Source organism: Notolabrus celidotus, chromosome 19 (assembly GCF_009762535.1).
Source record: "Notolabrus celidotus isolate fNotCel1 chromosome 19, fNotCel1.pri, whole genome shotgun sequence".
In the NCBI taxonomy this organism is placed as follows: domain Eukaryota; kingdom Metazoa; phylum Chordata; class Actinopteri; order Labriformes; family Labridae; genus Notolabrus; species Notolabrus celidotus.
In genome coordinates this window covers 20,452,627-20,478,898 of record NC_048290.1, presented here as the reverse complement: position 1 = coordinate 20,478,898, position 26,272 = coordinate 20,452,627, and the positions used below count along the sequence as shown (strand labels likewise).

Below are 26,272 nucleotides of genomic sequence, written 5' to 3'. Positions count from 1 at the left end.
GAAAGGGAGTTATTGCCATAGCAAGACACATTTTGTTAAATCATGAGCCACATAAAAGACCAAGTGGCTCCATTTTGTCTGAACTTCTTATATACAGAATCCGCCCCAAAAAGGGGATCAGATCTCCAAACATTAGAGGAAGAACATCACTAATCTTCTATCTAATACAGCAGAACAGAACAGCTCTCTGTAGCTGGAGAAAATCAGTTTCATAAGTAAGTTGCAGCAATCCATCTCTTCTCCTGTGTTTTTTTTATGCCTTCAATTTGCATTTGAGGCATGCAGCATCGTTTCCCGTGCCCCCCCCTGTGAATATATATAGGCTGATAATGAAAGAAATCATTTACCAGACACATATATTTTTCAGTCAAAGCCACCCTTAAATGTAACTCATCTGTTTTCTCTTCAAACAAAGGGGTAGAGATCAACAAGTGCAAGCGTTTGTCTGTCAAACTCACCTGGCGAAGCGAGGCTATACTTAGAGCATCTTGCAATTATGCAGAATAGGGTGCTTTACGTCAAGGAACTATATGCAGTAAGACAACACATTAAACAACAACAACAACAACAAATCAAGTATATCTACATTGTTGTGCAGTGAATGTCAAGGCTTAATTACATCATGAATACTTGCACCTTTCATGCCATCAGGAAAAGGTAGAGGTAATGTTACATAATTATGTAACATAGTAAAAACACATTTTCAAAAAGTAGGAAATATGGCTTTCAAGAAACATTTCAGTGTTTGGCTGTTATCCCTATTATATTTATTATAATTGAAGTTTTAAGGCTAACAAAGATTAATCAAGCTTTGATTGTAAAGACATTTTGGACTTGGACTGCTTTTGATGGCATCAAATGGTATTTGCCTAATCACATGCGTCTCCACATCAAGAACCACAGAGGACATAACTTGGTGCCAGTTTCTACATTTTGTTTCAGCTGTGTAATGCAACATCGCCATCATCGCTGGAGCCAAACCTGGTCTAGGTTGATCATAAAACAGAAAAGCTTTTGGAAAAAAATATATATATGTATCTCAGCATCAGGGAAATCAAAATGATTGTTCGCAGTGCAGCTACTGGGATTTTAATATTTGTAATTTAGACAGAGTGCTTCTGTAAACACAGATTTAGCTCTTCAAATATCATCTCAAATGCCAAGAAACTTTTAAAAGAAATCTTTGGTTCTCATCTAATTGGCAAACTTCTTTAGCAGTAGTATACACTGCAAGCTATACCAGGAGGATGAACTTACACATTAGGCTATTAGCACTGTCATTACAAACATTTGAAGGTCTCATAGATATAAACACAAAGATGGTTCATTCAGGTTTGTTAAATGTGTCAATAAAGCCGTCATCTTGGAGAGGGTTCTCTAACTTCTGATCTCAAGTTAGAACACCGTCAAGGTCAAAAACTCTCGAGTCGCTTTTCTATAAGTCTTTTTAAACAAATGCCAAAGTAAGCATCAGTGAATATGTTTCCCTGGTTAGAAGATATTTTGCAATATTTTACCGCTATGAACACTATGAATGTAGTATATTACATGAAATTACAAAAGGCCAACATTGCATGTAATGTACAAGTTACATGAATATAAACATTACATATACCATATATAACATTACATTTATACTTCACATTACACAACTTTTCATGCTTTACATTACATTTTAATTATCGGATTCTGTCATATTAAAATAACATCAATACATTAATAACAATAACAACATAATAATAATAACAAGAACAATAATAACACTAATTTGCATTATTATTATTTTATTATCATCATCATCATCATCATTACTGTTAGTAGAGGATATAATTATTAGAATTAACTATATTTTACATTATACATTATTAAATATGTTAGCTATATTATATAAATTATAAATAACTGGTTTCTCAATGTGTAAACAAAAACATTATTTAATAGACTTTATAAGAGATATGCTATGTTATGATTTTTATTATTAATGCACATTCGTGTTTTAAAGAAAGTCATTTTCTAATTAACTTAAGGTTAAATTACAATGAAATTAACCCTGGAGTTTCCTGTCTGACGTTTGTGACAAACCAAACCATTTGAAAACTGATTCTCACTTTAGCAGGTTATGTATGTTTTAATTGTGGGTAAACCTCCTGCCGTCAGACTTACACTCATCAGAAATCGCGGCTTCTCCTCTCTGATATAGCGGCTGAAGTATTGCTTCTAGAGCAGCAGCAGCAGCAGCATCCATGTGTTAATATCCATGAGTGGGACTTAGGATAGCTCAAATTTGCATTCCTCTCAGAGCCTTACAAAAAAAACAAAAAACAAATAAGGATGGCCATGGCTTCAAGAAGTTAACCTCTAATTTTACATTTCTACTTTTGAATATATAATTGACCTAAAGTGTCTGGTTTATAAGCATATGTTTTAATAGTTAGATACCTACTTGTGACAAAGATTGATATCTGAGTTTTCCAGGGTCTTTTTAAAGTGCTTGCTACGGTGCACTACAGTTGTTTCAGTCTTCCTGAAAAGACTGTATATGCACGTTGCTTTTCAGTCTGTTGATGAAGAAGGGCTTAAAACTAAAATTGGAACATGAAAACCTTTTTTCTTTTTCTTTTTAGAAGACATCAAGGTCTTTTAAGACGACCATGATGTGGCTGCTGTAGCTAAATGTCCTTTAAACACACACGGTTCCTGGTTCCTAGCTTAACCTTCACTTTTTTAAGTTCTGGAACATAAAAAACTAGTGGAAAAAAAACATTTGGCAGACTTAATGTTTTAGGAAGAACTTCTACAACCCACATGCGCAAGTTTCACTTTGGATGTTTCTCTGAACAGTTGTGAGCCAAAAATATTTAATCCCAAAACTTTTTCCTGTGCTGTAAACTGTAACTAGCTGAAAAAGGCAGCATGGGAAAACGTGTTTCAAACAGAAGGTTGTGACGCCCTGGCTCTAGGGCTGATGGCCCCCCTGACATCTCTGTGAGGATTTATACCTCATGCAAGTAAACAATGTCTCCCAAATAATTTGGAGTTCAAGTTCATATGCAGTTGAGCACAGCCCACATGCTTTCAAAGTAGATGGATGAAATGGGAGCAGTGTCAGTGTGGGAGGACAGTGTTGTGCACAAGAGACAGAGAAGCACTCCAAGCCACGATCCTGACAGAGCTTCTCCATATCTGTGACATGCAGGAGTACAACTCTCTGCACATGAAAATGGCGATGTAGGAAAATGCTCATCGAACAGAGAAGGCAACGCAGGAGTCATTTAAGCCATGACAATAGTTACTCTACATCTGTCATTGATGTACGGATAAAAAGTAAAAACTGCTGCCTCAGTGAGGGTGAGAAAATTCAGGATGAGTCATTTGAAGTATCAAATCAGTTCAAGTACTTTACTCTACATCGAGTACTCTACACTAAAACATATGTTAATGCATTGGGGAAGACTAAAACTCTTCAACAGGACAACAAGCATCCATGCATTAACTCAACTGGTGTGAATTTAGAAAGTGGTAATGTCTGTTAATCCTATGTGGGGGCAGAGCACACAAACTCCAAACACAACATTCACGTTTAATCACCTTGTGCATCGGAAATGTGTCATCTCTCAACATTCAATGCATTCAGCTATATGTAGCAACATTCATCAGTGCCCAGTCCTCTTCACCTGATGCAAAAACCCAGTATAATCTTACCTTTCAGCTGTGATTTGGTCTCCATCTGAACTTCTCTCAGGCCCTATTTGCATTCACAGCTGCAACTAAATCAACAGCAATCAGCAGCTTTTCTGTCTGCTGATTGGATGAGGGAACCTAGGGCATTGTGGGTTAATCAAAGCAATTAAAACTTCTGCCTGGAGCGTATTACAAGAAAACACTGACAAGAGCAGACCAACAACAACAGGAAAGCAATACCAAAACAATGAGCATAAGGACATTATGATTATATAGCAGCTAAATATCACACGTAAATGCCAAAAGAATGAGATAAAAGATGATGGAACTGTAGTGTCAAGAAGCTAAAAATAAATGAAGTTAAGGTGTTAACTTAGATTCGGGAGCAGGACCACGCCTAAACCACACCCTCAATCACCTGACAAGCCTTCTTAAATGTAGCCAGCCTACTCCAACTGCTCGTCCGTGATTCTTCAAAGACGGACAGACCGTGTTTCAGGCATCACCGCTCAGATTTCGGGGCAAAGGAAAAAGCAACAAACTCACCATGGAGCTTCATCTGCACGGCTCCGGCGTTGATCTTTACGGTTAACCTTCCATACAGAGTATCCCTCTCTCGGAGGCGGGCAGTCACACCACAGCCGGTAGTCGCAGCGGAGCCGCCTGCGCTCCGGTTCAGCATGCCGCAGCCGCATCGTACCCATTCATGCTTCCCGAACAAGGTGTCGCCTTCTCCAAGAGGTGCACAGGCTTCATCCTCATCGCCAGGGAGAGCCGCGGACCGGAGGCGCCCCAGGCTCCGCCGAAGCAGACCGTACCTGTCCTCTCCACGTCATTCCCACTGCTCCGTCACCGGTAATCCATCACGGGGCGTTGCGCCCCTTCCTCGCGGCCGGCTCCACGTTCTCCACAGGAGTCCGACCGCAGGAACTGGACCGTCGCTTGCTTGCGACGCTTCCTCAACCTCGAAAGGCGTTCTCTTCCACGGCAATGACAACATGGTCAGATCGTTCCATTCGTACTCTTCATTCATTAACACCACAGCGTCAAAAACCGAACTTCCCGCGCTTCCTGCTTCCTCACCTGGGCCTACTACCGCCAGCGACGTCAGGTGTGACGTCATCAGGCCTCAGCCGCTCCCACAGCCTCTACCGGCATCATCGGCTCACCCTGGTGGGGATCAGGTTGTATCTCCCCCTGTGCCTGCTCCCTCTGTGTCTGACTTCTCACAGGCTATCACAGCCTTCTTTACATCCCGTGTCCGCAGGCTTCACAAACTCCCCTTGCACATGCATCCTTTCATCCCATCATCCCTTCCTCTACCCTTCCTTCAGCCGCTCACAGCAATACAGCTTCTGTTCCCCCTCTTCCCACCATAGCCAGCTCCTCAGCTCCATCAGGAGCCCCTTCACAGTTAAATGGAACTGGCTATCCTCTACCCCCTCTTTTCATACTGACCTCTCCTTTCAACCCTCCCTCCCCATCCCCACCCCCTCCCTTCCCCAATACCCAAATGTTTTCTTGCACTCTGTCAATGCCTTCGCTCTCGCCACAGCGGCACTACCCATCCGGCTGTTAACTGCATCTCACCTGTCTCACCTACATTACGCCATCTGGAGTGAGATCGGGTTGTGTCGCCCCTGTGCCTGCTCCCTCTGTGTCTGACTTTTCTTGGACTATCACCGCTTCTCTACATCCCTGCATCCGCAGGCTGCACACTATCTCCTTGCACATACGTCCCCTCATCCCTTCATCCCTTCATCCCCTCATCCCTCCATCCCCTCACCCCTTCATCCCTTCATTCCATCATCCCTTCCTATACCCTTACTTCGGCAAAGCTCACGTTCAACTGAGCACCATCTAATTCAACTCTTTTGGGGGTCAAGATCAGCTCTGGCAGGATAACGCTGAGACGGAACCCCCATCCTGAGTCTCCTTCTTCTGGGCACACCACACACAACTAATTCCTTAAATGTTCAACTTATATCCTTGTGTGGTGTGGTCCTTGCTAGTGAAATGAAGTTAAGGTGTTAACTTAGATTCGGGAGCAGGACCACGCCTAAACCACACCCTCAATCACCTGACAAGCCTTCTTAAATGTAGCCAGCCTACTCCAACTGCTCGTCCGTGATTCTTCAACCCACCCTCCCTCACCTTACTCTACTGCTCTTAACCTATTTCCTTGTCCTCTCCAACTCAACTCGTGCTCGCTCCTTCTATGCCCTGTCTACTTCCAGGTACAACCTGGGTCAAGATCAGCTCTGGCAGGATAACGCTGAGACGGAACTCCCATCCTAAGTCTCCTTCTGCTGGGCACACCACACACAACTAATTCATTAAATGTTCAACTTATATCCTTGTGTGGCATGGTCCTTGCTAGTGAAGTAATAGTAAAAAAAAACCTCAATTTAATACCCTGGGATTGATCATTTCCATTGTAATGAAACCCCACTCCAGCTGGGGCACTGTGGGTGACAGGAAGTGAGGCAAAGTCAGCACCTACAACATTTTAAGCAAACGTTTAGGCCAAGCGGCAACCTCCGGCCGCGAAAATTGAAGCCAATGCAGGATTGCTAAAAATTGCAGTTCATCAAGTGTTTGCTTGAGGCTGGCTCCTGAAGTACCGGAAACCACATACACACAAATTCATAAAAGCCGATCTTTACAGCAGAAATAAACATGTTTACAGCCTATAAACTTTGAGATATTATTTCTTATATCAGCTTCACAAAAACACATTTATTCCCTTTACCAACAAAAATCTGAGTCTTTGGCCTCCACAGGATCAGAAACTGCCAAAGTCGATCAGTTGTGCGGGTGTTATCTTTGACAGAGGAGCAGATCCCGGCTGCTGCTGCTGCACAGTTACATAAATTCAGAATGCAAAGAAGCTTCTAAGCTTGAACGTTGGCAGCGGTGTTGACGAGGGAAGATTGCGCTGTATGCTTCTTGTCAGCGTTTGATGGTTGATACACTACCAGAGTGAATTTTATGCTTCAGTGAAAGAGGAGGAGTGAAAGCAAGGCCTCAGAGAAAGTAGGAGCTCTCGGGAAACACTTCTACATAGTCGAACAACACAATTATTTATGCCCTTAACATACAGGGCAGCGTGATTATGCTTTATGCAGGGCTGTGCTCCCACTGTGCTAAATATGGATACAAGCACACAAAGGACAACTAAAACAACCTGCTGTTCAGGTATCAAGTGGAACTTACAGTGGTTACGCAGTACAATAAAATGAATCCTGTACTTAAATGGTAGGTCAGTCTATCAGTTATCTTTCAATGCAAAAATGAAACATTAAATAAGCTTATACATAATGTACCCAAACAAAGAAGGTTTGATCAACTTATTGTTTGGATTTGTTTTATATTTTGAACCATTCTTAACTATTTTTGAGTGCCCAGAGTGTTCTTTTTGAAAATCTAATTTCATCATTGTGCTGGCTGAAATCAATGCTTATTTTTTACCTTTTAATTAGAACATAATTTAAGGCAGATGCATGCTGAATGGTGATAAATACAGCTCTACCCCAAAACTCCATTCAGATTTCATAATAGGACAGCTCTGTGTATTCACCCAACCTCTATTAATGCCTTCTATGTTACTACAACATAAAAGGAGCCTTAATTCTCTGAGTTCAAACACTGAACTTAAAATAATTACAGAGGCAGGAAAGTAATTTAACTTTGTAGTATTTCTCCTTCTGTTCTCCTCTGATATCAAACAGGGAGGACGTTCCAGCTCCTGAAAGCCGCCCTGTGAGTCGCCATACAAGCCGGAGCACCAGTGAGCACCCACAGGTTTCTTACTGTCAAGTTGGAGGGAGAGAGAAGTCTTTCAATGACAGACGCACGCACACTCCCTCCAGCAACAGTCACAGTCACACACCGGTCAAAAGCACACCAGTCAAATATGACAGCAAGTATGGATACGTAGTCTGACCATCAATAGGAGAGCTGGACTGAGGAGGTTTAGGCTCTCTGTAAAACCACACTTCATTTTCAAACACTGTATATTTGAAACAAACATTTGCTGTGAGAAAATGTACAAACATTGTTTAGACTAATTAATGAAGATCGTGTAGCCCTGAACCTACACAGAAGCTTGCGTATGTGTCTTGAAGTGCAGCTTCTCACAATGTAACTACGTATCAAAACCCAGTGGACCGCAACCCTTGTGATTGGTCCACTTGGTAGCATCGTATGTCCTCTATTTACAATTTCCAGGATCACTGGGGTTCTCCCCTGTCCCCTGGCAGAGTATTGCTGAGTGACACGGACACTCCAACACAAAAGTTTGCTGTGTTTAGGATGGCGTGGTAGACCACTATAGGGTAGTTGCAGGTGTAGAGTCGTCGCAGAAGTACAAACCAGACATTAGTCCTGTGAAATGTTGTCTTCTGTTATTGTTAGAATTACTAAAATAAATAGTTGTCTGGAAAGCTTGATATTTTTTTTAACATTTGCAGAATCTTTAAGGTATAACATTTATGTATAAATAAAAGTCTAAACAATGAGTAGAATAATTGATCATTATCACAATTGTCAACAAGTTCAAACCCAAAAGGAACATGGCTTACCTGGATTTGTTAAAAAACAACAACATAAGAACAGTAGTGAATTATGAATAGCAAGGGGGCCTCATCCCTCCTGTTCGCACTGAAGCTAAAACATTTGTTTCGGTTAACATTCTTAGTTGAAAGTCTGAAATGTTTTTAATGGTTTTCATTGGTAGGCTAAATATCATGGATGGTATTTTTTAATCTTACCTCTAATTTATTTGGGGAAGACAATAAATATTGTCAATTAATAGTGACCAGTCATCAACAAAGAAAAAAATAAGGGAGGAGGAAAACACTGAAAGAAGTTAAGGGCAGACACAAAGCAGCCACAAACCTGAACACAGGATGGGCTTGGCAGTGTTGAAGGACTGACTGAGTAAGAAGAAAATGCCAACTTCCTTTAACACTCATAGGGAAGGGGACCTTACACAGGTGCTGCTGTTATTTTCTACATCTGAAGAATGCAAGAATGACAAATGCAACGGAAGTGTGACAAATTAAAATTCAAATAAAACATAAATAATATTTTAATCCATACTTTGTGTCGACTTGTTTATATCTTTAGTTGGTAGCTGGGCATGAAGCATGATACTGTACAGTGAGTGGGTGGTTATAATAGAGTAAAAGCACTGTATATCAACCAATCAATGCCCTGGATTCCTGAGCTTTGTATTTCTTTTGAACATGAACTGAGGAGAGCAAAGTCTGTAGAGATTTGAATATAACTAAGCATTCACAGATGATTTTTCAAATGATCAATACTCAGCGTCCTTATAACAAACATCTGAAAACAGAGACTGATAGAGGTGCCACTGCCTCGCACTTTTCATACTTTTATGATATGATATAAGAAAGCCTACTTACCTCATTGGATTATGTTTTCCATTGTATATATTGACACCAGTGGGACTGCAGCTAAAAGATTACTTTGAAAAGTTTCACATTTCAAGAATACATCCTTGCAACACATTAGTACAACATATAACACAAATCATAATCAGATCTACTAATGGACCAGTGATGGGGCAGCTTTGTTGCTTTTGATCTGGATTGTGGTGCATTTCCGTATATTACAGTTGTACTATACACAATGCCCCTTTAATATAAATATACTCATCACTACATCTTGAGTTGCCAACAAGCACTGTGCTATCACTTAGCGTAACGGCTTTTCATTTTGTCAGTATGTCTAAATGTTTGCATTTTAAAGCAGATCAAATGACTCGTAAAACTAAATTTCCTGTTATTGTTTTGAATGAGAGACCATAGTGACCAAAATAACACACTCTGCACATCAAACTCAAAGTAAAAGTCAAAGTTGAAAATGATTCAGTCTCAAATTTAAAACAAAGAAATATTTATTTCATGATAGACCTCATTTGGAAATACTCAACCATTCAAAAAATGGACACTATTAAGTACTTGTGTTTTTGAGGATGTATTGACAGGACTTGAAATATCAATAGCCACATGCAATGGGTTTCTTTCCACTACATTAAAAGCGACTACATCCCTCCTCTTCCTCACTCTAGACAACATGGAGGCCTCCTGCGTGTCTCCTTCACACAACGCTAAGACTTTTGAGTTTTTCTGGGTGGTCCAACTTTGCAGCAACAAACACCATAGACAGTCAAAAGTTTAGAAACTAAACATATCAGTATCTTCTCCTCCATAAGTCTTTGTGAAGAGGCCAGAGCTGATGTGCTCAGTGTTTGCAATTTACTTCTCAGTGGGTTGTGTTTGAAGGAGTTAGGCCAGGTTTTTTGACCCCTTTTAAGCGTTTGTGTTTTGAAGGAACTGCTACTTCATGGGGCTGTACAAAGAAAATTATTGGACAAATTAAATTCAGCTTTTTACACTTATTCTCCATTAGTCATTTCTTTCTTTCAGGTCAGGGACACAACAATCCACTCTACAGGATTTCAGGTTTAACTTGTGCCAGTGCATCAAACAGTCCTCGATAAACAGCTCTCTCAGACACTTTGTCAGTCAGACATAAAAACACAAAAAGCTGGCAAACCTCCTGAAAGTTCTGACCCAAGTCATCGGGGTTTTACCTTTATTGTTCAACCGAACAAAGGAGTTTGGTCATTGGTGATCTGAGAACAAAGTACCATCTGGGCTAAAGTTAGCAGCACCTTAGCTAGCAGTTTCTTGAGACCTGCGAGAATTGCGTAAACATTGATGTTAATGTGAAACTGCTTTTAACTACGTTTATGGATAGTGGGGCTCCCATCAAAAGCTATTTAACAATGAACACTAATGGAATCCCAACTTTAAAATAAACTGAGCAAGCTGTTTAGTTGCAGTTCCGCTCACAGCCCCAAATTAAATTTTGAACCAGCATAAGAGCATCAAGGGAATCTTAGAAACACTTTTTTCTATTCAGTTTTTTCAGTATTTTACCACCCGTTTAATCACCAGGTGTGTTTAGTACTAATGACTAACCTCACCACCAACACCCAAAGGCTAATTTATACTTCTGCGTCGAATCGACGGCGTAGGCCTCCGCGTAGCTCCCGTACCTACGCAGAGGCCTACGCACGTAGCTGTGCACCTCCTCCAAAATATAATGTAATCGACGGGGACCGCAAGCTCTTTGATTGGCCGTCTCGGCGGCATTGTATTTCCTGCATTTACAGCACTTCCAGGATCCTCGCTCACTGGCCGTGTATTTCATCTCCTCCTCTCTATTCTTCCCTGTAATCATGTCTGTATGATAAACAGCAATGTATCAGCTCTAAGTTAACATAACACGCTCTGAATCGCTGTGGAAAAGTAAACAGAGATCGTAGCGGGGCTGGAAGCAGGGGACCGGCTATCAGAGAGACCACACTGCCCTCAAGCTTTTCGGCTGAGAATTGCTGCGCGTCTCGGACACATCGACACACAAGTACAGTATGTGGTGCTCATGTTCGCGTCAGCCCCTGCTGCATAGGGTGTATAAATGAGTATAAATGAGCCTTTAGTAACACGGAAGCTTATCAGGTGAAGTTGTGAGGTTAACACCATGCTTTGCTGTTGGTTGTGAATTGCTCTCGACCAGCTGCGATCAAAGCCAACAATTAACTGTGTGGGTGGAAAATAAGTGAGTGAATGAATATTCTGAAAACCAAATTGGTTTTAAATAAATATAATACCAGAAAAACTGACCTTTAAAAGAAATTTGAGCTGAAGGGGTCACTGAACATTTGAATATCTGCATACCTAGAACTACGTCCATGCTCCAGTGGAAATCTGATGAAAGCTGAATACAAACACAGCAGTCAAAAAAGCTGTACATTTCTGAACGATTTTCTGGCACGAAGTAAAAGGAAACACTGAGCACTGCAACCCTGGAAAATCACAAAAATGATTAAGGGCTTCTTCTCTGGATTTATGTTAATTAGCACACACAATTTTCCTTCAGATTAAAAGTCTTCTGACACTTTAATTTTCACCAGTCTGCACAGCACCAAAATGGATTTCACACATGAAAAAAATATCAACACTGAGAAACAGAAAAATCCCGTCACCTGATCATCAGTAAAAATAAGGCAAGGTACAAAAATCATAACATTGGATCAGAACTCCATGCAGACATTAAAACATGGCTGGATTTGGCTTCAAATAATATTATATAAAAAAATGTTGGTCCAGTTCTCAAAACTTATAAAATAATCTTGATTCTGTGCAAATAAATCAAAGAATGAAACAATGAACATCGAGATTTAAAAGTGTGAAGTGGGAGTAGAGTGGAATGTCTTGATGTTTCCCTTTTCGCGTTCAGCTGATGCGCCCAAAGACTTGTGACGCACAGACCGACATGAACTGTGTACGTCATTGTTGTTGGCTATAAAAACCTTCCATCTGTCTCTCTGAGTCCATCCAGTCTCCATTTCGGATGAGTTAAATGCTTCACCATCTTGTTTTGGAGGGCTCAGAAGGCGAGCTGTCCCCAATATGTTCTATAAGTGCCTCTTCCCGTCGGGACAAACTGTCTGTTAGGGGGTGGCAATGTTCTTTACTGGCTGATGTTGAGGTTCAGTAAGCGACCATTCTTCAAAGGCACCGTACTGTACATTGGTCTGTGTATGTTTTTTGTGTGAGTGTGTGAGTGTGTTTGTGTGGGCCGCACATGGGCACATGCATACATGGAGAAGTAAAACCAGTCAACAAAGTCGATTCCCTCCACTGGTGTCAGCCCACAAGGCATCACCATGACAACTAAGGCAAAATCTCTCAACATGAAAACAGAGCATCTGTCTCTTTTTTATGTCTTATTTTAGTCTTTCTCATCCCATTCCTCGCCGTTTCTAAAATTAAATTCCCCGACAATAATCATTAGTAATGATAATAATCTCTATTCAATAAATTATCTGTACTGTACAATTATTTCACCGCGCAAAGACCTGCAACAAAGGGGAGCCTTTTCAAAGTAAAGCTTTCCACAGTCAGTTTCTGCTGTGTCCTCAGTTCAAACAAAGCAGGAAGCAAGCCTGTTTCTTCTTCTTCCCTGCACAGACATAAAGCAGGACTTCCTGCACAAAAAGAAGCATGAGAAGCAAAGCTGATGCATAATTGAAGATAGAGAAAAGGTGTAGAGACACTTGATGAAAAAAAAAAACGGTATCCAGCAAAGAAATCAAATGTGTTATTTTCCATGTGTTATTTTCCTGGAGAGAGTGTTCTCTGAGAACAGTAGATAGAAGATGTTTCCTGATTTAAGGGGAGCCAGGACAGCAGACATCCGAGCTTTACTGCACGGTCTCTTCATCCACATAGGTCGAGGGAAACCATCCAATCTGCAACATAAAAGAGCACTTATCAGAGTTATAGAGACTCACATAGTGGCAAAGTAAAATAAATGGTAACTGAGTTAATTTAGGCACCTTTTAACAGCCCATTACGATGAACATACAGCAAGATAAACATTTGATTACCGGAAAAAATAAACCCACTGTACACACACCGTCAATGCATCAAACTGAAGACACTCAGGAAGCTTTGCTCTGAAAGTCAACAATAATCAAAGGGCACTAATTGAATCTAGTCGGGTACCTTTACATGCAGTTAAGCTCGACAGTCAGCAAGAGAAAAGTGAATCCACGGTCCGAGCAGCTTTGATCTATGACACTGAATAAACTACACATTCCTCTATAATTGGTTGAGTATTTTCAGTAAACTGCACCGCTCAGGTGAAGCAGCTGCAACTTTTCTCAAGAACACTTGAAATACTGCTTCAGCTGTTGCCAGGCAACAAATTCTCCTCTCTTTCGGAATAGTAAGTAGTACTGGACCTAACAGAGAGAGATAGTAACAACTAATGCATTCATGACGAATGAAAAAGACCTTACTGGAGGTAAACAGGCAGTGGGAACGCGATGTGATACACTGTCATCCACATGGTAATGAAATATAATGCATTTCCTGCAGCCTGGAGTCTGTATCAATAACTTATTGGATAACATTTGAGTAAAACCCTTTCAATGGAACTTTAGGATCATGTTTTATGTGTTACAGACATTTTTTTTTTAAGTTTTATTTTGGGGCGTTTTTGCCTTTATTGATAGGACAGCTAAAGATAGACAGTAAATGTGGGGAGCAGAGTAGGGGAAGACATTTAGCAAATGGTCGTGGCCAGGAATTGAACCGGCGACCTTTGCGACAAGGACTATAGCCTCTGTATGTGGGAAGCTTAGACAACCAGCGCCCGTTATAGAAGGTTTTACATGTTAAAAGTGTAATCTGTAAAACTTTTGAGGGTCAAGCTCCTATTTTTTTTTTTCTGCTGCAGAATATCAAAATCATGATAATATTCATAGGTACTCCTCTTCTCTTGTTCCTGCACACATGCTGACTGGATTTAAGAATTAAAAAAGGAGGTTGAGCTTCTGTTTGAACGATGCAACAGAAGCAATGAGGCCAAACAAGCTCCTCTGTAGCCTTTTCGTACGTTGAGTCATGTGACCTCTCTCTGGGGAATTCCGCAACTACTGTATTTCCTTGGGCTATGTTCACTGCATCATTCACTTCATATCATTATGGTAGTGTTACTGCAACACTGTCCTGAGTGTGGGTGTTATGGCTGGCGAGCTACAGGTGGGCGGGCCTTCCTGGTCCGGTGACCAATTGGCCAATGAGACGCGTATGCTGTGGTCTTGATTAGCTCAGACAGACATCTGTGCAAGAGGCGAGAAGAGAAAGAGAAGCCGTGGTCCGAAGCTGTGGAAGAAACCTTAAGAAGTTATCCCCCTTTCCCCATTCCGTTGAGTTATTTGTCATGTGTTATGTGCGTGGTGGCCTGGAAAGAGAAGTAGCTACGGGTAAGGTCTGCTTTCTCCTTTGCCTTTTGCTCGAAAGCCACTTGTTTCCTTCCTTTATTATGGCACGGGAATCCAACGCTTGGATGCCCTACACCACACTTGTGCAAGGATTGTGTTGCCGTGACAGTACATACTGTGTGTGTTTTGCAACCTGATGCATTTTTTGCTGTATAATAACTCAACTATGCATAAGTAGGAAGTGTCCATAGTGTATGTTACATTTAATTTTCTCTAAACCTCTGTAACTAAAAATAATCTCCCAGTAGAGGATCAATAAAGAATGTCTTATGTTATGACTATTTTAACACCTGGCTGCGGTCCTGCAACAAGGTGAGCCAGAGTGGACACAAAATGGACAAATCAACATGCTGTTTAAGCACCTTGTGGGTTATACTGAACAATTGATATTTGACATTCTTTTACATAACAAGGATGACATCATTAGTTATAATTGTGTTGCTGTAAAGGCTTCACCATGAGAGTAAAAGCAAAATGCTGACACACTATTAGGAAATCCAACTTGGACAGCTCCTCTGCTCCAACATCAGACCTCACCGTAAAGCACAACCCACTTTATCTGTACAACAGTACAATTGCTAAGTGCATACATTCCACTCTGGATCCACAGCAACACATTAACGCATCCAAATTTACAACCCAACGGGGAAGATTCCTACCATTAAAAGCTGACATCACATCCAGTTTTAGTGCCTGTCTATTAAACTGGCACCTTTCCCAGCAGCCAGGCTTTTACTTTTCCCTTTCAACCATCTACTTTAGGGGTGCTTCTAATAGAAGAGCTTTAACAGTCAAATGTAGTGACTCTGGTGCGCACAAAAGACCACATAGTGCTGGACATCTACGATAAAGTCCCAGGATTCCTCACTTTATTTCAAACACATGATTTCATGAAGCCAGCAGCAGGATCTGTTTGAATTAAATGGGGAACGGAGCTTCCAACATCGTAGGGAGTTCTTTTCAGTCTGGATCTATTATTCCCCTGCTCACTGAACAGACAATAAGTCGACTCACTCGTCCGTTGGCCTCTCCTTTCCACCAGCCCTGGTCTCCCCCGATCTTGCTGTAGATTTTGACAATGTCTCCTTCTCGGAGTGACAGCTCTCTCATGTCCCGAGCTGCAAAGTTATACCTGGCGACTGCTGTGCTGACCACCCGAGGAGTAAAGACTGAGGAAAAGGAGACAAGGAGAGATCAATCAATGTGCATTTTAACAATACGACAGTTTCTAAATAAAACTAAAACTAGTGATGTATCTGACGTGTTTGATGAAGAACTGTCTCTGTGGATGAAGGAGATGGTTCAGCAGGAAAAGGTCATACTGAACTTTGTGGTAACGATTAGTTGTGGAGAATGAATATTAGTGTTCAGAGGGTTTAGCTTGACACAGTGTAGTCACACAATGATAAATGAGCGTGAAACAAGTTGTTTTATCATGGGAGAGGAAATTGGTTTCCTTCTCTTGATTTAATGAGCTAGTGTCACCCTGGAAATAGCCAAAATGTTTTCGCTAATGAAAAGAGCGCTATACAGAACCAGTAATGAGGTCGAGAGCACAGAGGCTCATTATGAAATTACAGGCGGTGAGGAGCAGGAAGACAACAGCAGCAAGATTAGACAGACAAAAGAGTACCTGACCAAAAGGGAGCTGAGCTCTGAGAAGATGAGAAGTTGAGGCCCTGCGGACTGAGGAAGGAGAAGTTGTAGGAGGCGCAGGTGGCTGCTGAGAGGAGAAGAGAAAGAGGAGGAAATAAAGACGGAAAGCGCCTTGAGGAGCACGCAGAGCAGGAGCCAGAAACAAAGTGAAATTCAAAGAAGAGCTTGTAAATTAAATATTTCCGTCCCTTTTGACTGAGTTCAGATTTCATTATCCTGTGAACGTCATTACAGGGATCTGACTGCGTGAGTCATGTGGCTGGAGACAATCATTTGGTATTTATGGAATCTGCAGACACTTGGGCATTAAGCAACACTACAAAACAACTATGTGACTTTTATTATGTCATCATTTGCTGTTAGCAGCATCTTTTGGCCACTGTACTTTGAATTTTACCAACCTCAACTTCCAAGACAGTAAGAGAATCACCATAACAAAACACTGAGTATGAAACGTTGCAGAAAACATAAACACTACATGCATTATTTTCTGTAAACCCAGTCCATTGGAGGGGGAAAAATCTGCACCTAAACAAGAAACCAAAAACAGGATATCTATATGTCAAAGGAGTATTCTTTCTCTACCGGATGGGAAAAGACATATTCAAGAAACTGAATCTTGTTGGTTTGTCTCAGTGTTTCTTCTCCTTACAGTGGTGAGCCGATGATCTCCCCAGAAGTGAATTGCTGTTACATCTACAACCAACTGCATCTTCAGGTGAGATCAACAAACAAGAAACAAAGAGAGGGCCTTGCACAGCTTTGCTTTAACCTTTAACCTTTAACCTTTACTTCTATTCTCTATTTTTTGGTGAAATCATTGTGTGTCAAAACCACAGTTTTCACATTCCTACTGCTGATACGTCATATCTCATGGCTATCCTGTTGTGCATCTTACAGACTCAGTTTTTCTGTCTGGATGCTCACAAAACTTTATTGAGGTTTATTTTATCTGTTGGTGAACTTGTGAGGTTATGACAGCTGCTGTGCATGGTTATGCCACGTGCATTAAATGGGTCGGTACACACAGGTATGCAGTAACCCCACTACTAACTTCAACCCCTCGGAGTACCAGGACTTTTTTGTTGTGCTGGGATTTTCAACAGCTGCCAGTATCCTGCTCTCTCCATGTTACAGTTTATCTTACTGATTCATAATCAGTCAATCTAAAAATATGTGATGGTCACGTCCTTGTCTGTATTCAATGGAATAACAACTCAACCAAAAAATCTCTAAAGTGTAGGATGAAAATGTAGAATCAGGGTAAAAAAAGGACGACAGCAATGTTGACCTGGCTCCCAAAGAACACAAGCAAATTGAAAGGAGCATGCTGATGCAGAGATGCAGAGGTTCTTTGTTTGGGTTACACACTGAGGAAAGGTTATCAATACATTTGTGTAGTGAAAATGAACATTATCTTCTGATGTCTTTTATTAACTGTAGAAGTTAAGAACATAATACTAATGATTTACTGACATTAGCTGCTCAAGAACAAGTGAATAAGAGTACCAGCACTTTGTTTTACCTACACTGTCCATGGCACAAGCTACTAAAATAAGTGATGAAGGAGAAATCTTCAAAAAATACAAAGAGACAGGAATAATGAACTGTTTTCCTCTGCGCTGAGAACGGGACTTTTTGTGCTGCCTCTAAAGATTCTCATCAAGCACATATGATGTGCATTAGCTTTCATCAGATCCTGAACAAACTTAGTGATTACATATTGTGCAGTCATATTCTCTTGCATAGTTGCTTCACACATCATTCTCATGTACAGCTGTGGGTTGCAGTATGCCTGCATTCTCAAAAAAAGAAAAGAAAAAAAGACTGCCCTTGAAGACCACCAACAGAGATGGAGCGAGAACACATTATCATCAGCAAAAAACAAATTTTTCATTCAGTTGGAAACAACATTCAGTTCAGCCAAATCAGGAGGGAAACAATCTGCATGCAGGGGCCAGTTCTTCTTGCATATGGAACAAAGGCCGGCCAGAGCCAGTATTGACACAGTGTAATTGGCGGAGAGGGCTGCCAATTCAGACAGACGGAGCACGGGCCACTGAGTTAGCTGACAAACACTCTCACTTTGTCTTTGTCTCTCTATCTACTACATTTCAAACTGCTAGTCACCATCATTGCCCTGCTCCCCCCTGGGGTTCCTCCATGAGTCAGGACAGTCACAGGCCCGGGGAGGGAGAGAGCACCAGTGAAGACCAAGACAGAGGGAGGTAGTCTGTCACATTTATTCTAGCCTTCTTTGCGTTGTCCCCGGCCAAGATGACATGGGATTTAAATTGATTCCTGGACGTGCACATTACAATGTCCCCTCAGAGTCAAATTTGTATTGTAGTGATTCATAAAAGCTGGCAGCTCGTAGTTGCTGGGCAAAACATTCATCCATCCGTTTTCCGCTGCTTAAATTTTCCAGCTCACAATGGCAGAGGGCGAACCAAGGAAGCCTATACATCTTTCTCCCTAGCTGTGTCATCCAGCTCTTCCCTGGGTTATTTGAGGTGATCCAAGACCTATTTGGATGTTTAAGTTTTGGGTCTACCCAGTGTCCTCATCCCTGCTTGACAGGCCTGGATTACAACAACAGGACAACAGCAGAGATATGTCCAGGTGGCAAAGGGGCTAGTTCAACCAACCTTCAATAGGAACTAATTTTGCCTATTTACCAGTAACATACACAGTTAAATCAAGAAGTGCTGCTCTGGTATATAGGAAGCAGTTCGTTTTGAGGGGTCTCTGCCTGATGTTCGCATGCAACTTTGAAGCTCTTTCAGGTACCATCTGTTCTCAACATCCTACGAGCTACCAGTAGAGCAAGTGAGCTCAGTAGTGATAACATTGGCTGCAGTGAGACCCACTGCCTGTAACCAATTTGCCAAGACTCACTCCGCCCCCTCTGCTGGTCCCTTGTTGTCTGAAACTGAAAAGTCTTTTCAATCAAACCAGCAATCCACAAGGTTTATTCAAGATTTTCATTAATCACATGAATATGACCGAGCGGGGGAGCACTGAATTTCATGGTAGTTTTGAACAGTCTTGAGAATACCAAAAAATAACATGACCATTGGTGAGGGTTGTTACCACATATTGAATCAAAAGATGGGCACCATGGCTGCTCCCAAAAAGTGAAGACAAAACATGTTGAGCTCCCCCTACTGACGGGCTGTGGTATAGATCATGAAGCCTATCATATTGGTAAAAAAAAAATGAAGACATTTTTAAATACATGGTTGTCATTTCAGTCGTTTTAATTGTCATTTCAAGTGTTAATTAACTTAGGCTAATATGGGGTATTATATCAGTATTGACAACTCTGTCTTTAAATTTCGCTCCTGCGGTGCTTCGTGCTCTGGATGTGAAAAGCAGAGGAACACCTACCCATCACTAACACAAGAGTCTTTCAGCTTCACAGTACCATGAGTGTCTGCTTCAGACTACCTCAAGAGGCTGTCACGCAGCAATCTGTGCTGACCTCAGGGATCCTTATATTATATTGGAAACTTGATTGCGTGTTTTGGTTAGTCAAAGATGCAGGGTATAAATACTGATGCTCCACCAACCAATCTCCACAGACTCAGGCTCAGCTCCACTCATGCCCAGCACTAGAGGTATTTTGGCCTCATTTCTTTACAGCAGGGGGGAGGTTGAGATGCATCATTTATCTCCAAACAGTCAGGGTGTAACTTTGATTAACTTTTTAATCAAAAGCATTTATAGAGCTCTTATAGAGAGGCTCAGGTAAGGAAATGTCTCAAACAGGAAAGGAATACAGAGACCCTCCACTGAGCCCCAGAATGAGCAATTATCATAGTTTATTCTGTTGTACATCTTTAGGGGTCTTACTGATTCCAGCACAAAGAGACACTACTAGGCTGCCACCTGGTGGACCGACTACTGTTTTAGGTGTTGTCTGATTGCCATGGGCCGAGCAGGAATTTCGTTCTTGAAGCATAAATACAATGCTAAAGCAGCATTGAAGCAGAGGAATCAGACTCTGTTTAATCAGAGTCCACTTTTCCATTCTAAAGTGCTTCTCTTGTATCAGCTAACTTTACACGGGACCTCCACCAGATCCGTGTCCGGTCCGTGTCCGATCCGGAGCAGGACCGGCTCTGTGCTCTCTCATCTGTTACCTTGATCCCTCACGGCTGTAGGGAATATGATTGAAGAGACAGGCAGATAGTTTTGCTTGCAATGTTAATAAAGCATCAGAGTATATAAGTATTTAGGAAGAATCAGGGTTCGCTCCAAGTCAATACATTCTTGATTCCTCAGTATTTAATGCTGCACAAGTTGAAAGTGAAGTGTTGTGTAATAGGAATATTTAGAGGACTTACCTGGTGAGCGTGAACTGGCCCGAGTTAGTGACCGTTCTCTCGACTTGTACGGGTACCGCAATGTGGTATCTAGCAACTTGAAGCTCTCTTTCAGTGAATGCGACTGATAGTACTCAACCAGTTCCTGTTCAAATGATCAGTGCAGAAAATAATCAGAGATATGACCATCTGATTCAACTCTGGAATCAAGGTATTGTGGGTATTTTGTGTTTGCAGTTCAACATGTGACTTACCAAAAGACTCTCAAACTTCTTGGCCTCAGTGATGTGAATCCAGCTGTCTTTTTCGATGACCTTGATGTGTTTTACCTCATCGTTGAATCTGAGAAGCGAAGCACCACAAAGACATCACCAAAACAACCTTCATTTTGTGATTGCTTTCATTTCCAGTCTCCTTTATTCTTCATTTTGCATGTTACTGTTACTTATTGTTTTGCTTTCAGACTTGTGTGCCTTTAGGGTGGATGTTTTCAGCTGCTGTCAACATCAAATAATGTTATGTATACCTGAAGGACTGAAGCAACAAAATAATCATTTTCACCAGTTAAATCTGACAGCTAGACTTCTCTGGTAATTTGTCTGATGGCTGGTCCCTGCAGCCCATTTGCACCTGTCCTAAAGACGTGAAGACAAATGTGCAAAAGCATTTCTCCCAGTTCATCACAGCATGACAGCTCCAGTAAAAGCATTTTGCATATTTCTCTTTGGGAGTGCATTCTCTCAGAGGAAATGCACATGAGAAAACAGGATTGAAAAAAAAAAAAAAAAGCAATTACCGAATGGTAATTAGCCGGAGCTGAAAGATGCAAGGAAAAAGCTGAGTAGGGCACCCCGTGAGAATTTTTATTTCCCGTGAGATATGAATAAAGACCTTCCTTTGAGATTGCCCGCCCTCCCGTAAGATGTGAGACACTCACTTGATGCTGATGGCGAACCTCTCTGCCTCAGCTGTCCTCTCTCTGATAAGATAGGTCCCACTGCTGTGGGACTTTAAAAGGTTGTCTGCTTGCTGGCGCTCCATATTCCCTGCAAACCTACGAGGGAGTGAAGAATAATTGTTTTGACCTCCGATTACAAAGTTATATAATAAAACACCATATTAAAAGCCTTGACTTTAAACAGCCATGTTGTAATTCATCTTCGGTTGCGGCCGCGTTTTGGGGTCAATTTGCTCGCAATTAACTAATGACTGCAGTTCACACTTTTCCTGTTTTTACATTAATGGATCTGAGGTAATTACATGATATTGACCTAAGGGTAATAGCTGTATATATAACGTACAAGGCCATAAAAAGTTTAGGATGCAGTCATTTTAAATCTACAACCTCTAGGACTTCAGAGTCTTACCAAGGATATCCATAGTAGTCTGATTCCCTTGAGGACTGCCGGCTGGATAATGACTGGAAAGGCTGTTGTAAAAAACAGACACAAACACAAAACATTACTCACAAACAGAACGAAAACATGGAGCAGAAGTAAACCTTCTATATGCATAAGCCACACAGGTAATTAAGCGTATGCTGAGGAGAAAAAGAAGTGCTTTGGAAAGTTCTCAAAGACTGTATATACTCTAATGAATTACTTCTAAACATGGATATGGGTTCCATACCTTAGGGTCCAAATACGGTTTCACACATGTGCTTGGGAAGAAGCCACTCTTTTGTGTTTGTATCAGTTTTCCCTGCAAAACAAAGACAGTTCACAAGTTACTTCACACTGCACTTCAGACACTCCCTTCAAAAGGCAATTCAAATACTGTACAGCAGACAAACTGATGGATTAGTTTCAAAAATAATGAAAGCAGGATAAATTGAATTTTAATATACATCCTGTCTGTGTAGTAACAGTGCTGTTATAAATTACCCTCAGATTAAATGGGAGCGGAATGCACTAGAGAAAATTAAATTCAGTTCATTAGATAAGAAGTAGCTTGTATAGAGTAAAATATAAAGCCTATACTACACTATGAATTATAATAGTAAAGCAGACAGGATGTGTGCCAAAGCACCAAGGTGAACAGACAGGCAGAAACAGAGTGTGTCATTATCTCATAACTACCTCATTTATCAACACAAAGAAAGAGAAAAAAGAAGGGCGTTAAATGTGCAAACATACGTGATTGCATGTGAAATTTATGAAGTATGTACTTCAGCAAGAGAGCGTAGTTTGTGAGGTTTAGAGTTTGTGTGAAACCAAGGTAAATTCAAATTTTTCAACATTTTACAACACGCAGTTGCATGTGGAACATGTTGGAAGCTCATAAAGTTGATTTGTGAGGGCTGTAATTTAAAAAGTAAAACTACCTCTCCTACAAAGAGGAGTTTCTTGGGCTACAAACGCATGAAATATAAAATTGCACATTGATGTAAAGTGTTGCACCAACACGGAGAAGAAAAAGATCTGTCAAGCTCACCTATCAGGGTTCACACAGAAGTTAAAACGCCCTGACTGTCTGCTACCTGAAGCGATTGATTTTTAAGCTCAACACACACATTGACATCGCATGGAGAGATTGAGCTGTCAGGCCGCAGAGGGATACAGTAAAGGGAGAGTTTAGATTAATGGCCTTGGAAGGTTGCCCTGGGTCACTTTGGGAAAAGCCAGCCTGATGCAAGGAGTTGAAAGTGTCCAAAAGTCAGTGAGTCAGCAGGAGTATCAACAATGCCCAGAGCCAGTAATGTAACAGCTGCTGTCATCCAGCATCCTCATCCACCGCAAAGAACCCTCTGGGTTTGCAGGTATAACATCATTGATGCTGAAATAAGAGATGCATGGGAGTTTTCAACTTTCCTCAAAGTTCAAGAGAAGTATTCTTTCAGCGGTGTCTGCTTATTTCAGCTTCAAAAACCTCAAAAATCCCTGAGTATTAGAGGTGCAGCAGGTGCCCCTCGCAGCAAAAATAAATAAATACATGAATGAATAAATAAATAAATAACTTTAAGAAGAAAATTCTTGGAGGATAAGTTCTAAAATGCTCTATTTAATTACATCATCACCAGTTCTGCCAGAATGACTGCAAAATTCTCCCAGTATTATCTTTACAAATATTCATCATCTGTCATGTTTATTCAGAAAGGCATCAACGAACCTAAGGCAAGAAATTATACCAGATTTAGAACATTCCTGCAACATTTTACTTCCATAAGCATAACAATTAGAGTAGGGTTATATCTCATATAGTCACTTTTGACACCTGCAGCTACGACTATAATTGTTGGATGAAGTTTTAGCTCCCTACTGACTGACTTTCACGCATGATCACTGCACCAGATCATAGCTGATTTAAGATACTATTATTGTATGTAACATCAGTTTGTGTGTAGTTAACCTAATATTACTTTGCTGTATAACTTCAAGTTGTTTTGCTGCTGACTTACAGAGCCAGATGATGACCTTCTATTTACCATACAGTTAAAGGTAGTTTGTTTTCGTTATTTTCTACATTTAGCCCATTTGGGTATGCACTTTCTTTGTGAGGCTGATTTAAGAAGACTCATACAACTTTCCTGTTTGTACACTAAGTAAGACAGGCTACAGTCAGCTTCACAGTTTGAAAATTATTTGATAAGTTTGTTTGGTTCTGTTCAAAGTGTCCAAAATCATGTCCTAGATTTAGAGGAGGTTATGCGGCAGACCACTTATTGTTCTCGCCGCCAATTCCTGATCTTTGCTTGCTATTTAGAAACCTAAAGAAAGTCACTGCATCAAATCAAGACAACTACTAAACTAATGAATTAGCTGGAGCTGTGGGTGGTAGTGGGGACCTTTGAAAAGTGAACATATTAGAGTTAAAAAAACAAGTCCTTGCCTTAGTCAGAGCCTTTTTCAAATGTCTTTTATGATATCTTAGATATTGTTTTTAATGCAGATCAGCTATATTAGCCATGCATACTTTCCTGTCAATGTCTATTTATTTGATGCTGGCAAAATGTGACAGAATCTCTGTTAAATGGTAAAATGGTAAATGGACTTGTACTTATATAGCGCTTTTCTAGTCTTTCTGACCACTCAAAGTGCTTGACTTGTCACATTCAGCCATTCACATCCAGTCACTCACTGATGGTAGAGGCTGCTATAGTAAGGGACCATCAGTATTAGATAATATCATTCAAAAACATTCACACGCGGCTGAACAACAGCCGGAGCAATTTGGGGTTCAGTGTCTTGCTCAAGGACACTTCGGCATGTGACTGCCGGAGCTCGGACCGAACCGCCAACCTTCTGATTGATGACGACCGACTCTACCCACTGAGCCTCAGCTGCCCAATGTTCATTTTTTAACTTCACATTTGAAGCACTTGACAAAATCTAAGTTAGAAGCTGCTTCCAGTCTAACACTTCATCTACTGACCATGGCCTGTCTGACGCAGTCCTTACATAACAGTGTTGGTGGAACATAATAAAGTGCACTCAAGTACTATACTGAAGTACAATTTTCTGCTGCAGTTTTCACATTTTCTACTTAAACTTCACCACAATCCACAGGATATATCGTACATTAGTGTAGTGGCTGTAGTTAAGATTAGTTTCTAAGAGTGAAGCCAGGCTTGAATGTAGAAGTTGTAACTTTTTCCATACACATCCCACTGAGTGAAACATACACTAAGTCCTACATTTTGGAAGTGAGCTACTTAAAAGTTTTTATGAAGTGAAATTCAGCCCTCTAGACTGGAACAGGCTCCTCAGTGTGCTGGAGTGTGGAGTCATTTTAAAATGTTTTTATATCAACAATCAATCTTTTCTTGTCAAACTTGGCCATGGTTTCAGACAGAGGTCATACTGTACCTCCCACCATGCTGTGTCAGGGTCTCCCTTCAGCAGCTCAATAAAATCTCCTGTCTGAAAACAGAGCGGCGTCTTCCCGGCAGCTGCTGGTGTGCCGTGGTAGTTCCTCACTGCCACCATCTTGGGACCTGGAACACAACCGTTTGTTTGCACTGTTGTATTAAAGACAAAGGGAATAAAAGTAAGGTTGGCAACAAGGGACAAAAAAGGGAACATATTCAAGATTCAATCTAACAGTTTCTGGACAGAGCGCAGCGTACTTCATTTTGGATTTGTTAAAATGTAATACATTTTTACAGGCTTAAAAAAAGACAAGCTGAATCTGTATGATAATACTGTCTGCTGGGTGCTGCAGTGGTTGACGACACAATCAATAAAACAACATCCTGTGATCAAATCTGAACTTTGCATGGTATTTATTTCCAGATGATGTCTGATTTGATGCCAATTTGCAAAATAACAGAGAAAGTCTTGCAAAAAATTTAGTCATTTTCAACAGTGTTTCCAGATTTGACATTGAGTATTGATTTTTTTCTGCAGGCCAACTTTGATATCCATATTTTGTCAAATGTCTTTAAGTATTTGAATTCCAAATAATGTTTCAAACCCACAGTGTGTGACATTTCCAGGATATTTGCAACACTACCCACTCTGCATCATTAATAATGTCATTCATGTGTACTAGATCTATCCACTAGATGGCAGTAGAGAGCTGTGCTGTAACAATAACAGCTCTGTCCTGAACAAACGCATTACATGACAGCTGACACATCACTCAGCTTCAAGTGAAAGAGATTCATGTGAAAGAGTCTCCTATCATTATCTGTTCTTACCTGATGACAGCCCAGGTTCCTGTTAATGAGAAAAAAACAATTAACACAAATACAAACATAACAATTATAATATTACATATT

The 26,272-nt window shown here is 40.8% G+C and overlaps 2 protein-coding genes across 6 annotated transcripts in view; one reads left to right on the top strand and one right to left on the bottom strand.

Annotated features, from left to right (window-relative positions):
• The window catches only part of vsig8a (V-set and immunoglobulin domain containing 8a), a 31,098-nt gene extending 22,343 nt beyond the window's left edge, over nt 1–8,755 (top strand). The window contains exon 7 of the mRNA XM_034709034.1: nt 7,413–8,755. Within this exon, the coding sequence (XP_034564925.1) occupies nt 7,413–7,626 (214 nt within the window). The 3' untranslated portion in view covers nt 7,627–8,755. The remainder of the gene's footprint in view (nt 1–7,412) is intronic.
• A 2,895-nt stretch (nt 8,756–11,650) lies between these two features.
• vav2 (vav 2 guanine nucleotide exchange factor) overlaps nt 11,651–26,272 on the bottom strand; it is a 256,669-nt gene continuing 242,047 nt past the window's right edge. For 2 of the 5 annotated variants that reach the window (XM_034709776.1, XM_034709777.1), the window contains exons 20-29: nt 26,192–26,210; nt 25,359–25,510; nt 22,183–22,254; nt 21,921–21,982; nt 21,491–21,607; nt 20,808–20,895; nt 20,575–20,698; nt 16,203–16,292; nt 15,584–15,738; nt 11,651–13,030 (exon numbers count right to left, since the gene is read on the bottom strand). In XM_034709776.1, coding sequence (XP_034565667.1) covers nt 12,983–13,030; nt 15,584–15,738; nt 16,203–16,292; nt 20,575–20,698; nt 20,808–20,895; nt 21,491–21,607; nt 21,921–21,982; nt 22,183–22,254; nt 25,359–25,510; nt 26,192–26,210 — 927 coding nt within the window. In that variant the 3' untranslated portion in view covers nt 11,651–12,982. The remainder of the gene's footprint in view (nt 13,031–15,583; nt 15,739–16,202; nt 16,293–20,574; nt 20,699–20,807; nt 20,896–21,490; nt 21,608–21,920; nt 21,983–22,182; nt 22,255–25,358; nt 25,511–26,191; nt 26,211–26,272) is intronic. The other 3 variants (XM_034709779.1, XM_034709780.1, XM_034709778.1) reach the window with 2 other exon arrangements.